The following is a 15,297-nucleotide window of genomic DNA, read 5'->3' as shown; positions in this document are numbered from 1 at the left end:
TACGTGCAGTAATTAATTGTCCAAGTAACTTGACTTTCTCATTTATCATTGAAGCGCATATAAATGTCTTGAAAACATGCATTTTCAATCTTCCTATTTCTGATCTAAAAAATAAAAGAAAGACAACTCATGCACAGTTCAAACTAGCTAGCTAAATATAAAAACATTTATTTGTTCCTTTCTAGTAACACATTATACCATGATGAATTGCACGTTTTAGATTACTTTTAGACGCGGACATATAATTATCCCGCTTTGTAAAGAGAGCTTTGTTATATGAATAAGTTTTAATATAATGGCCGCGCTTGCATTAAACTGAAACTGTTCACAAGTTTTAGTAAATAGAATAAGTACAAGTTTAAAAAAGGAAATATATCGGTCGAAATTACATAATGCGTTAGGATTTTTGATGTTTATCGGTACTTGTTTTGAAAAGCGTATTGAAATTAAAAAACGTATTGAAATTAAACATGCTATATTTACTTCCTTTTAACATCTGATGAAGTTGTTCTATAAAGACTACATAAAATGTATTTTATATTTAATAATAGTTTATATTTGTTATTAGGGATACTTTTCTACAATAATCAAGGTAATTTCTAAATAAAACAACATTTCAAGTATTAAATAAGGAAAATATTTTGTTTTACCTGTTTGACCTTATACTAATGGTAAGGTGACATGTCCTTGTACACTGGACTGTATTGTTTGGTGTCTTCCTTGGCTCCTTTCCGGTAGTACTATATTGCTAGGTCGTGCGGCAGAATGCGTTCATTATATGTCACATTTTCTTGTTGATTTTGTATCTACATATGTGATCTACATTTCTTTTCAATATGGTGGCGGTTAACAAAAACACCAATACTCAAGATGTTAAGAATATACCGAAACAAGAGGACATTTTTATTGATATTTCATCATTTTGTAAATTGATACCTCGTGTGTTAAAAATCCATGGCGAAATCTCATTTTTTCTTCTTTCTCATTTTCTAAAATGATGTAAGAAATGTAGACACTTTACATCAAATCTAGTACGTGTATGTTATAATCTAGAACATAATCATTTTGGATATTGTTAATTATATAATTTACGTTATTTTTATACTTATTTCGTATTGACATATAGGTGTCCTTTGTAAGTAAATTTTAACTTTTGTACATATAATGTTGTGTCAATCATGGTGAAAATTCTTTTTTGGAATTTTTGACGAAGTGCTCATTAGGGACCGTAACTCTTTAAACAGAAAATTAACCGGTTTATATGGGCTCCTTGCCACTGACTCTTGTTACTGGTTCGGGTGGGGCTGTGTTCATTGAACTCCGCCTTTCCTTGATGATCTTGTTTATCATATTTTATGTAGACCAGTTAATATGACTTAAATGTCTCTTTCATTTTAAAACAGATTTCTTGCTTTTTAGTTTTTGGATGTAATTCAACATCTATCAAGTACGCAAGATCTAAGGAAGATGTGTTAATACAGTTCCAAGCAGTAACTAATAACTCGGAAGATTCTACAATTCCGGTTGGAAACCAGATACTGTCGAATAATAACAGTCCGTTATTGTCTGCAATGTATAGAAATGGTGAAATAGATTATATATCCCCTTGTAACAACTGTACATTTACCGGTAACGCTGCAACAGGAAACCTCTCTTTAAAACTTGAATACTTACAACCATCAAATGCAGGAACATACAAACTTACAGTTACTCAAGCCACCAGAGAATTTAAGGAATGTGTAGTTGTCTATGTTCTAGGTAAGAGTTAATCAAAAACAATAGAAGTTGTTGCATAGACAAAAACCTTAACTCTTATAAAAGTAAGCACATACGAGATTTGTAAAGCAATACATTTGTCATTGTTGTGAAGTGTAGGTATTCAAAAAAGATAACGAGACAAATAGACAAAAACAAAGACATTATGAATACATTTTATTGGGTTATACGTCGCACCATCACAGTAGTGGACATATAGCGTATTTCAAGCTTTATTGGTAGAGAAATACCTCAGGTCACACTGTGCATTATTTCAGGCACACACGGGCTCCTGGGTAGAACCACCGACCTTCCGTAAGCTAACTAAGTAGCTTTCTCACATAAAAAAGTCCGACGACACTTGCGCGATAAATTTTAAAAGAAGAAACCAATCATCTTAGATACTTATTAAATCTACGCATGTGTTTTAACGGGAACATTTCTAAGTGCTTGTACTACAAGTCAAGATTAGAAAGATGTCATTTCATTATCAGGAACCAACCAATCCAAACAAACATTTAATGGAAAACAGAAACGAACTTTGAAACAATACATGCTGTCTATTGATATTCACTTCTGGAATGGCTTAGTTAATACATATTTATTATGATAGGTTCATCATACAAGTTCTATTAGTATTCTTTGGCATCTGTTTTACCATGTATCTGTCACAGCTTTTATTCAATATAAAAATATATTCAACATTGAGATTTAGCAACAAAATGTCATCTCTGATCGTTTTGTGTTGTTTTATTGGAACATATTCTGTTTAGCATGTTTAGCAACGATGCCAGTTTCCTCGTTTCTACATTAATTTTAAAGGAATACCTACGAAACCAATCATCAAGTTGGATAAAGTACCAATAGAAGGAAAACGTGCAATAATAACATGTAGCAGTACGTCGACAACCAGACCCAATGACCCTCACATAAGTATGACATACAACTGGAGAGTGGACAACAACGAAGCAAATGACCAACGATATACTTACTCTAACAATAAAGATACATTGACGATATCAAACACTGACAGGAAAGATTCCGACAAACAATTTGCCTGTTCAGCAACGGAAAATGTTACTTATGCATATACATCCATCGACAGTGACCTTTTTAGCATAGATGTTTATTGTAAGTTTTCATCAACAGTTTACTTTCTTTTCTTTGACATCGTAGCATTACCAGCATAAATTTCATCTGATTTCACTAACCATTTTGTTTAATTTTAAATCCTTATAGTTATAAATGCTTTTTAAAGGGACTACAAAATGGAATTTTGGTATGACGTGACTGAAATATTTGGTTTCATGCATTTGATAAGGGCAATAAGCAACACATTGTTCGCAGATTTCAAATCATTCGCTCTTCATTGATCCGATCAATCATTTCTATTGAGATTTTATTTGTTTGTTCATTTTACGCCTTTCCCTAACAGTATTTCAGTCATATAGGCGGGAAATTTCCTAACCATCGTTCCTGGAGAGTTACACCAGTACTAGACTACCTTCCTCCGCGCTAAACTACCAAATCATCTCCCGGGGATCGAACCCACGCCAGAGAGGTAAATGGATAAGAAGTCATCGACTCTAACCCCTCGACCACGAAGGCGGTTAAAATGACATAAAATGAAAATAGCATGTAAATGCCTCTTACTCGAGCTACGAATCACACTTTAGATAGATTTTTAAGTTAATTTTAAATGTAATTCTTTACTGTCTTTTTTCATGTTTTTGTTTTCTTTTTAAGTACCCAAGTACCCTGTGTATTTTTTCAAATTTTATGTTTTAGGCCTTTTGGACCTCAGCTGAGTTCAGCCAACAGTATGAACAGATTGAGTTGCAATGTCATTCAAATATCGACATGTTTAAAAGTCAATCTTTATAAACCTTAAGCAAGTTGTTGTTTGATTAAAGTTAATTTAACTGTAAAACGATTCAAATTTATAATTTTACATTTGATATACATTCACCATTTAGATATTATTATTTCAGATGGTCCGTCTGTACGCCCCTTTAAAATCGGGCCAATAGTTGAAGGATCAGCACTATCAGTTGAATGTATTGTTGATCCAGGAAATCCACTTATAAATACTTATACATGGACAAGAGCATTAAATAATTCAAAAGCGAACGATTGGCATCATATACCCGATTCTTCAACTATTAACAATCAACTCGTCAAGCATAATATTAGCAGAAATGATGTTGGACTGTACAACTGCACTGCAACAAATGATTTAAGACAAACAGTTGACGATTATCATACAGGGTCTAGTTCTCAGACATTTTTCTTGGATGTTTTTTGTTAGCGAAATTTGTTTCATTAATCAATGTGTTTCAAACATGTATCATTTAAATATATATAGGTAATCAAAGTTATGGTACATGTGAATGCTGCTTGGTTATTCTTTAAATCGCACCATCATCATCAGGTTCGTGTGACGACTTTTCAGCTAAACTGGTGGAGAAAGACCTCATGTGCCCTTCTGTGCATTATTTCAGACACCTTAGTTGATCCATCGATGTTCTTTAATTTGGTGATAGAAGCTATCCAGATGGCTTTATCACATTAAAGAATCCAAGAAAGAAATATTATAAACAAGATCAACAAGGAAAGGCGGCGTTTAATGAAAGCAACCCCCACACGACCCAAGTCAATAGCAGGATTCGAACCAACAGTGGTGAAGGACTAGTGGTTAGAAGTATATGAACTTCTGACACACCGAGGAATGACCAGAATGTGCGAAATTATAATTATAAAATTAGGCACATGGTGTGCTGACTTGTGCTGATAGCCTTTACTACGTTTGTCGCCGATAGAGTTTTCTAGTAATATCGTAAAGTTTGCAAATACTGTCAAATGTATGCCATTAAATATTGTGCAACAAATGATTAAATATTAATCATAAGTTTATGATGATTATAAAACGGAATAAAATTTAAATATTGTTTCATACAAATTGTCAAATCATTCATCATTTGTTTAATCATTATGTCTAATTAAAGTAAAGTTACCATACATAGGATTCAACTCGTTGAAATTTATTTCTATTCTGCTTGTTTAAGATCCAACATCAGTTTCTGCATTTGATGTGAAGGAACATAAAGGGACGTCAAATGTGATTCTGGACGAAAACAATAAAGGTCTGCAGTTTTTATGTGAAGTTGATAGCAATCCAGTTTCGTCTGTAAAAATTTTATTTAAAGACGATGTTAAGAATGAATCGTATGATGTTAATCATGTCACATTCACATTAAGTAGCGTATCATGCTTTGATAGCGGTGACTACTCGTGTGAAGGAAGCAACAAGATTGGACGGTCTTCAAGAAGGAACATCCAGTTATTTGTTAATTGTAAGTACCATATCATTGACCTTAGAACAATATACATTACAAGTTAAGAATAAAACCATTTTATTGTACCTATTTTTAAAAATGTATCACATATTTATAAATAAGTGTGCCTATCTTATTATGTCTTATCACAGGTAAACCTCGCCCACTTCATCAGATAAGTCAGGATATTTCAAGGTTACTTCACACACAAGCCAAAATGAGTTTTACCGCTTTAGCCTACCCATATCCAGGCGCAAAAGGATTCTTTTGGCAGAAGAGAAATGATGCTAAGTGGACACCTGTTTTAGCCAATAGAGATGTACTTATATTATCAACAGCACAGCAGTCTTCTTTGACAATCCTTAACATAACAAATACAGATTATGGTCAGTATAAACTAACTGTAAATAACAGTTTAGGGACTTACATTCAACACTACAACTTAATAGAAAAGATATCGGACAAAGGTATAGTTTTTTTCCTTTTTTATCGTGAACTTGTACCGTCTATGTTTTGTTGCCTTGGCGCTGCTGAGAATGTTTTTGTGTAGAGGTGACTTACTTGATTGTCGTCAGTATTCGCTAGCACCTGAACTTAATATGAAATTATCATTCAATTCTGAGACCAGATATTCTTCTGTCCATGCATCAACCTGATACATGTATTTTTATAAATCAAGTCGTTAAAATGAAATATATCAGTACTCTAGCATCATTGTTCAGTATCGGAACAAATGAGAATATTAGTCAACTTTTTGATTAGATGACAATCTATGACTATTCAAAAATAGTCAAGAAACAAAGAAGGATTTAGCTAATCACACACAAAACGCCAGGTTGACATATTCAAATGTGAAGGTTTTATCTGAATGTCAAAATAGTAGTACTACATTGATGTTGGTGTCTTGTCCCATCTTTGTCATATATGGAAATAATTGAGCTCGCTGAGAACACGAGAACGAATTTGTATTTATACTTTTGATATTTTAATAGTAATCATGCCATGGTTCCTCTAATGGGCCCTGTTTGGGGGCATCATCTGTCTGTTTCAAACGACAGTTCTTTTTGTTTTAGATTTTAGTATTATCACAATGTAGTTATTTAACGGATGATATATTTCTGTTTTGTTGTTGCATAACTTGTTGTCACAGATTTTTCTCTTTTAAGAGGTACCTGGCCATGCCACAGAGTGTGACAAATATGATTCTAACAAAAACACGATCATTATAATTGGAATATCTCTTGGAGTAGTTATCGCAATACTTGTTGGGGTACTAGTTATCGTTTTGTGTAGAACGAAATCAACTAAAAATGGTAAAATTAAATTAACTTTGGTGATTTTATTTTAGTTATTTAATATACGTACATAACTTTAAGAATTTATATGTCATGCTTTAGTACTAACAAAGCATTGTGTGACAGATAATGACAAATAAAATACCTTTCGCTTTCTATTTCATTATAATTCATAATCGTTATAGTAATGTTTAAAATTTTAAAGGTCTCTATTTGAAAGCTTTTTACCTCAAATGGTTAAAGTCTATTTGGAATTTCTTATTTAAATAAGTTGCTTCTTTTATTTTAATCTTTAAAACAATTCAGATCCGATATAACAATATTAAACATAACCAAACTCTTACGCATTTCAATATGCAACTTCATTAACGATTAGCTATAGAAAAAAATCCAGCACACATTTAAAACTACGATATCAAAGTTTGATTACTAAAAAGGTATATGATTGTATACATTTCAATAAAGTTTTGATATGAAAACGTACGTTTATCTTATTTATGATATTGTTCTCCTTTATCCATTTTCTTTTCTTTCCACAGGCGCACAGTTAGGCGATCAAAATACGAAGTATGTGTAAGATATTTTAAACATTATTATATCTATCAATTGATTGAGTTATATTTCAGATTTAGAAGTACAATCAGTGTAGACCGGGTCCATTTTTCCAATTTTAATGCTGAGAAGCATATTTTAAATTCATAATTTGTCATTTCTCGCAGAGACCTATCCGTTTTTTAGTCAAACTTGTATTATTTATATGAGCTGCGCCAGGATCCATGCTGTTCACCTATAAACCCTATATCAAGTAGAGAAACTGATAGCGAACAGCATGGATCCTGATCAGACTGCGCAGATGCGCAGGCTGATCCTCGCAAACGCATTATGTTGGTTTTGTCATGACGCGGCTTTTATGTCGTCATAAAACATACTTTAAAAATGGGATAGGGGTGTATATATTCTTGTTTCAAAATGGCGCTAGTATTAGTAAGGAGTTGGATGTTCTCATTTAAATTATTATTTTTGAAAAAGCTAAAACATGTTGTCATCAATATTTGTTCTCACATGATGGTTTACTATCTTAAGGTAATAATCTACTTGGACCTTGGCAAAGGAGCTTTAATGAGCCGATTAGGTATCATCAATAATTTCTACCACGTTTATTTGATTTTCTTATAAATAATTTATCTTTTAGGGAGTATGTAAACCTTTCATACGATTTGAAGAATCATGTAGAAGACGAAACAAATATTGAAGAGAATCAACAATGCAGCAACAGAAAGGCCACTGGTATCTCTACTGTTCCAGCTGAGGATAATAAACAGTACACGGAACTTTCTGAATATTACAGAGATGATAAAAGTACCTATGATGAGATCAAAAGACAGTCACATTTGCGTCATAACTAACTTGAATTTCTGCGAAAATTGCAGCTTTTTTTATTAAAAGACAATAAGAGCTGAGGCATCTTTCCTGCAACCTTGGCACATATAAGTTTTAAAAAGAATATAAATAGACTGTAAACTCTTTTTCTAAATTGAACGTTTCAAGTAAATTTCGATGGATATTTACAGAATTTTCGTTAGGTCAAGTAAGATATTTATCTTTCATATCAAGTTAATCATAACATTGGAAGTAATTGTGGCCAAATAAACACTTATTTTGACTTTCACATGTTACGTCACTATATGCCATTGGGTGAACATATTGTTACTTAAAATATAGTTTCACATTTATTCTTATAATCATACTTCCTTGTAAAGTATTGTTTACTATAATGGTACTTCACACTCTTTTGGGTTTTCCATTTTATTCCGGATAACACAATAATACAGCTTTTATTGTTTGAAGTTTTCACTAGTGGCCTTTTCCTGAAATAAATCACGCATGTTCATCATGAGGAAAAGTTCACTTGATATTTGCACACCTTATTTAATTGCGTAGTTGCACTTAACAAATATACAGCAAATACTGTTTGCAGCTTTTTATATCCACATGTCATATTATGCACTCCTTATGCAAATGTTATGTGCACTTCATGAACTATGTGTATTTTGTTCCTTTTTCAGTTTGGTCTTGAATATTTCACTATTTCCAAGAAAAGACATCTTAGCCTGTATTAAGACCTCATCAATCCATTATATAACTGGAACATTATAACAGTTAATTGTTTCACTACTTAATTAATGAAATGTGTGAATGCTGGTCATCAGAGCTGCACAAAACAGAAAAAAGCAGCAACAAAAAACAAAAACAACAACAACAAAAAAACGTAAATAATTACACTTTAATCATTTTTTCTTGTGTCTATCATTGCTTTTTTCTTTTTAGAATACTCATTTAATGAACACAAATGTCGGATGACAAATCCTTAGCAAATTGAATATATTCGTGAACATAATTGTTCGCTTATTTTTAAAGGTATTTTCTACCTTAGAAATGTTTTTTATTTTGCTTTCTGAAAAAGCCATTTATTTTGACAACCTGTTATGGTTTCCAAAATGTACACATTGATCAATTATCTGAACCATCTTTTGCTTCCGTTGCATTTTGATTATTAGTACAGATAAATATAGTTTTAATTATTTTGTATGGAAGTCTAAAAACTTCTTTTTTTACATTTTGCTACAAATGGCAAACAATATCACATTAAAACTCTTTCTTCATAAGATAAGCATCATATAACACCCCAAGAAATTATTTAAGCGATATTAAATTCATGTATGAACTGATTAAAGAAGAAAAAAATAGTTTCTGAGGCATTTTTATCAAACGTTCATATTGCGGCTGACGAACTGGTTTGAGTGCAGTAATGGCATTAAATTGACGCTTAAGGACAAAGTCACTTTCAGTATGACAAGAATATTCACCATTATCGAATATTTTAAGATACAAAATACACAAAGACTTGAAACATTGAGGTCCACAACAACTGTTATGTAAGGATGAAGTGGTTTTTAAATGAATTTATCAGAAAGGATGTACTCAGGACATAATTAATGAAATGTATTTAACTATATAATCTGTAACATCAGAGATAAAATGAAGAACCATATTTTGAAAGAAAGCAAAACAAACCAGGATAACTGATAGTTACATGCCTAAAAATTGTCTCTGCAAAACGCTGCAGCATTGAGTTATTGTTTGATCTAAAACATGTCCACAATAATAAAATGATGTTTCGTCTTTAATGAAACCGCATTATCTTTGAAATGGACATTATCGGAAAGTTCTGTTTTTTTCAATTTAAAAAAACAAACACACAAAAAACACAACAAAAAACAACACAAAACAACATATACTTGCTTGAATATAACGATCAGAATATAATGTCATTTCTGATATTAATTGTGATGGTTGATTTGTGCCATGTCTAATTTTCCCTCCGCGGAAGTCAGGCAAAAACACGAAAATACGACGAAGTCAACATTTTGTCGTACTTTTCTCCGCGGGGCAAAAATACGAATATATGACAGTTACCAATTCGTCGTACTTATATTCCGCAAGGCGAAAACACAAAAACTTGACAAAGAAGTTCTTTTCCTTTAATTTTCATATTCTTCTTTTCTATTGTATGTGTTATGTATCGCATCTTTTGTGTAAATACATGCACATGTATTCATTTCATTGTCTGTTGTTATAAATTTCCTTTCATTTCAGATGCATGCCGGAAGTTTATGATACATTTAATGTGTAATGTTATAGTTTATATTTAATGTTTTAAGTAATTATCTGACAAATATCAAAACCCTCATCAAAATTTAGAAACAGGGAACATATTTGTGAGTTTAAGCATGGAGTACTTTCCTTTTGTGATGAAAATCTAGGTCATTAAAGAACTCTTCACTTTGAAGGTTAGCAGCTGAGGTCTAAACAAAATGGAACAAAGTATTGAGAAAGATATACAGAGATACTCTTGATTATCAGAATAGATATAGGAGATTTAAGAACATTAAAATTAATGTTAAAGCGATAAATATGGAATAAAGAAAGTTTTTGATATACCAGCGAGATATTTATATTAAAGAATCATGCCTCATCAATAATGCTGATTTTCATGAAAATTTTTAATTGAATTTAAAAAAACAAACAAATTTGTTTATAGAGCAAGGAATTGTTCAAAGTAATTTACACATTGCAAACGGCAGTTACTGTATACTGCCAAAAAAAAAACAGTTCAAAATATGCAAGCATAATACTAACTGTTTAAGCACACAGTAGAAATATTATGATAAACAATTCGAAATCAGTCTTAATCGCACATAACTTGTAAATTATTGCTTGACCCTTGAATCGTTTAACTTTTTTGAATTTTTTATCTCAAGATTTATATTTTTGAAATAGTTTGGCTCATCTGGAGGCATGCGGCTTTAAATCTGTTTTATAATTATTAAATTCTACTTTACTTGTTTTATCGTACGTCTTTTTTATATTTGCATAAGTAAAGCCGGCTTGTGTCGATTACTGCGTCTTCTTGCTTCGTCTGTTATTTATTGTGGGCAATTTCATGACCAGAGGCCGGTGCATTTTGATTCGTAGCGAATTCATTTACATCAATTCATTTATTTATGAATTCTTTAAATAAATCGCACATTCGTCCGTCCCTCTTGAGGTATAATAGCCAAATAATACAATTTGAAAATTTTTCATTAATCAACTGGTGCACTTAATATAAAAAAACTATGCAAAAGATTATATTAAGTAAATATATTCGGTTCTTAATTCTATGCGGTTGTTCGGTCGGTTTGAGAAGGCGCTTTTCATTTTGGGGTCAATTTGCGCAATACAATTGATAATACCAGGTAAACGTAGTAAACAAATGATCTGAAATTTTACACGCGAGTTATTGCTCCACACCTACATACACTAATGCAAAAGCCTTGAAAAAATATTTCCGGTCCCTTCATGCCAAAAATCCTCAGTGGTGCCCCTTTGACATAACAAAGCAAGGATACAAAATATTCAATATTTTCAATATCTTATCGATCTTTCAATGATGTTTTTAAAATTCATTTTTATCTTCATATATGTAGTGACAATAGTGAGACAAACCAGTAAATCAATCAATGCCCATTATCACTAATGTCCTATACCGGAGTTTGCTGAAAAACTTGGCATGCCTTGCCTTTCTTTCTAACCTTTTAACCTGATGTGTTTTGCTGTAAGAGACACGGAATATTTCACCGCAATGTAACATAAAAAGTGTTTATTACTCTCTGAAGGGTTTCATAATGCTAATCGGTGCTTTCTTTTAAGTGCGTAGTTAAATCAAACATGCCATATTATCTTCCTTATCGTTTGGGTGAAGTTTTATAGGCTACCTACTTTTATAGACAACAAAGAAAATGTGTTTTTGCTGAATAATATATTTTATTTGTTATCTGGTCTGGGATAATTTTATACAGTCATCAAGGTTAAACATTATATATAAGGTAATATTAAAACATATATTGCAATTCTGTAGTTGTAATTCTGCAAAGAGGGTATGAACAAATAAAAGGCATTCCACAATGCTACAGGTTTTTCCTCGAACATTGATAAGTAATATTAACTTTTATATACAAAACTAAAGAAATTCCAATGATCATCAAAATTATAATACTTTTTAAAAAGATAGAAAGAAACTTCACAGTTTTGTCTTGAGACCATTTATTGTGGTTTCTTTATTAATGAACGTTTCTCATTTTAGTTTTAGGCTGTATATCAAGAACTGCTATTCACAGAAGAATTGGGGACGATGTTGAAATTCAGTTTAAAGTAAAAACCGTAAACTCTGAAGCTTCTTCATTAACTGTTACAAACCAGATACTGTCAAATAGTTATAGTCCATTATTGTCAGCACTATATAACAATGGCGTAAATACATAAACATCAGCATGTAACAACTGTACATTTACCGGAAATGCTGTAACTGGAGACCTCTCTATCAGAATTGACATAAAAACATCGAATAGGGGAACATATAAGCTTTAAGTTACTCAAGCAAGCTGAGAAGTGAGGGAATATGTTGGTGTCCATATCCTAGGCAAGGTGAAATATAAATTTCACGAATGTATTCGGTATAATTAATGTAAGAATTGAAGTTGTCTATTTTCTACTTAAAAACTGATTTCAAAGCCGGTAAAAAATCATGACTTGCTATAAAAATGTCTTGTCTGTATTGTTATCTTTCCGTTTGAAGCAGTACTGAACAGGTGGATTTGAGATAATAGAGTTTTTCCTCATTAAACAATTTTCAGGGAAATTTCGAAACTAAGTGTTAGTGCTTTGTGTCGCATATCTGGTAAATATTCTCTGCCTATTTATACAACATGGACATTATATTTTTTCGTACTTATTAAAAGGAGTGCCTAAAAAACCAGTAACCAAGCTGGAGGATAGAGTACGAACTGAGGGACAAAGTGTAGTACTTACCTGTAGCAGTAGGTCAACAACATTAAATACCCCAATCTCAGTATGACGTACAGCTTCAGAGTGGACAACTTTAATGCGAATGACCAAATATATACTAACTATAGTATTCAAAATAAACTGACGATACCCAAATTTGACAGGAAAGAAGTTAACAAATAACAAGTAACATGCAAATCTTCTACCTTAAGCAGTTATTTTTGTGTTGTTGATTTGACTTACAATTTAAATGTCGGATGACGCAACATAAAATATCATTCACGTATCACTTTCTTTCAGATGCTCCATCTTTCAATCCCTTTAAACTTGAAGGATCAACACTGTTCGTTGAATGTGAAGCTGCACCTGATAATCCACCTAACACTACATATTCATGGACGATGAAATTAAGCAGTTCATTGGCAAAGACTTGGCATGATATACCGGATATATCAGTGATTGAAAGTAAACTTATCAAACAAACAATTACCAGAAATGATGTTGGACTGCACTGCACTGAAATGCACTGCCTCGAAAATTATTCAACAAACAGATGACGAATATCGGAGAGTTTTAAGTTCTAAGACGTTTTTCCTTGATGTTTTGTGTAAGTTAGTGTGAGCATTTTTTTGTTTCATGACTGTCCTACTGTTTGTATATTAAATAGGTCATTTTTTAATGTAATATAGATTCTAACAAATCGAATTTAAAAGTGGAATATAGTTCATTAACTGTATAATTATGCTGAAGTTTTACTATGTTTCTTAATTATAAACTCGATAACTCAAAACGAGTTTTTAATTCGGAGTATGAAAATGTTCTCGTGTGAACCAATACATCTTCACCATGAATATTTGTTTACCATGCGCCATTTTTGTTTACCGTTATGCATATAATTACGAATGTAGGTAGCTTTTAGTATATAACTTACCTTTCTCTGGTGATGTCGCACAAATCACAATTTGTATGAAAGGCACTGGTAATAAATGCTTTATGTATACCTGTGTCGTAAATAAATGAAATACATGAAATACCATCAACTATCGTCCTTATACAAAAGGTTTAAAGACTGGTACATTGATCATTATTGAAACTATGCTTGATTATATTTGTTCAAGATCAGCCATCAGTTTCTTCATTTGGTGTGAAAGAACAGATGGGACGCCAACTGGACGAAAATGATGATGGTAAAGAATTAGTGTGTGAAGTTGACAGCAATCCAGTTTCGTTTGTCAAAATACGTTTCTGAGACGAGGTAAAAAAAGAATCATCAGATGTAAATGGTGTCTTAGTCACATTCAGTAGCGTATCATACTTTGATACCGGTAATTACTAATGTGAGGCAAGGAACAAGATTGGACGGTCATTTAGAGAGATCATCCAATTATTTGTCAATTGTAAGTAGTATCCCATTGATCTCGGAATAACATACATGTGAAATGATTTGTTATAAAGTATGCGAACAAAACAGTTTATGGTTCTTATATTACTATATTTATTACAAATTTACTAATGTTATTATCACATCATATACCAGGTAAACCTCGACCACTGTATCGGATAAATTAGAATAAGCTTACTTCACACGCAAGTCAAACTGAGTTTCACTGCATTAGCCTACCGAATCCAGGCGCAGGAGGATTCTCTTGGCAAAAGGAAAATGGTGATAACTGGACAGACGTTTTAACCAACAGAAATGTATATATATCTTCCTAATTTGACCATCCTTAACATAACAAAGACAGATTACGGGCAGTATATACTCACTGTAAATTATAGCATAGGACCATACATTCAAGACTATAACTTAGTGGAAAAGATATCAAACAAAGGTATTGTTTCTATTATACTTTGAATATGAATGGTGTGTTGGTGAAGCGGGAGCTTACGATAACATTTTTGTTTAATCATGCCTTACTAATGTGCCGTCAGTATATTTGGACAGGCATACATTCTATCATTGATGTATATACTAATATCATCAATGATCAAGTCTAAACAATTTAATGTTTCGGTTATGTTACTTTGATATGTGCCGGTATCAGCTCAATTTTGCAGTTTTAGACAACTATATACAAAAAGTATTATATTAGTCAACATGTCTGCAGAACTGATAAATGAAGATGAATTTTACCTGCAGGATGAAGATCGATTTGTGTGATAGTTTTATCACAATGTAATGTATTAAAAGTTTATATATTCTTTGTATTTTCCTATGATTTAACAGGTTGTTTTTTTATTCTTTCAAGAATTACCCTGGCGTGACACATAAGGTGACAACAACAGCTTAATTTTAATTGTAATATCTCTTGGTGTTGTTATCGGAATATTTGCTGGGGTATTAGTTACCGTTTTGTATAGAAGGAAAACAACTAGTAAGAAATGGTGAGATTTAAATATTTATGTTATTTTTTTATTTCAGTACTTAATATAACTATAGGGACTTATTTCGTGCTTTTGTTATATATTTGCTAAATTGTACAATAACAAACATTTTAATCTTTAGAACAAAACATATTTGTCCA

General features: G+C 31.9%; 1 protein-coding gene across 1 annotated transcript; it reads left to right on the top strand.

Annotated features, from left to right (window-relative positions):
* The first annotated feature begins 330 nt into the window (after positions 1–330).
* Positions 331–6,978, top strand: LOC132741776 (neural cell adhesion molecule 2-like). The gene is made up of 8 exons (XM_060730032.1): positions 331–592; positions 1,420–1,758; positions 2,578–2,886; positions 3,747–4,058; positions 4,821–5,108; positions 5,243–5,557; positions 6,257–6,403; positions 6,925–6,978. The coding sequence occupies exons 1-8, from the start codon at positions 529–531 to the stop codon at positions 6,960–6,962; spliced, it is 1,812 nt and encodes a 603-aa protein (XP_060586015.1). The 5' UTR covers positions 331–528; the 3' UTR covers positions 6,963–6,978.
* Positions 6,979–15,297: the final 8,319 nt, after the last annotated feature.

The sequence above is a fragment of the Ruditapes philippinarum genome, unplaced genomic scaffold, assembly GCF_026571515.1.
Source record: "Ruditapes philippinarum isolate M1 unplaced genomic scaffold, ASM2657151v2 ctg267_1_1_1_1, whole genome shotgun sequence".
Taxonomy (NCBI): Eukaryota; Metazoa; Mollusca; class Bivalvia; order Venerida; family Veneridae; genus Ruditapes; species Ruditapes philippinarum.
This window is presented reverse-complemented; position numbering and strand designations above follow the sequence as displayed.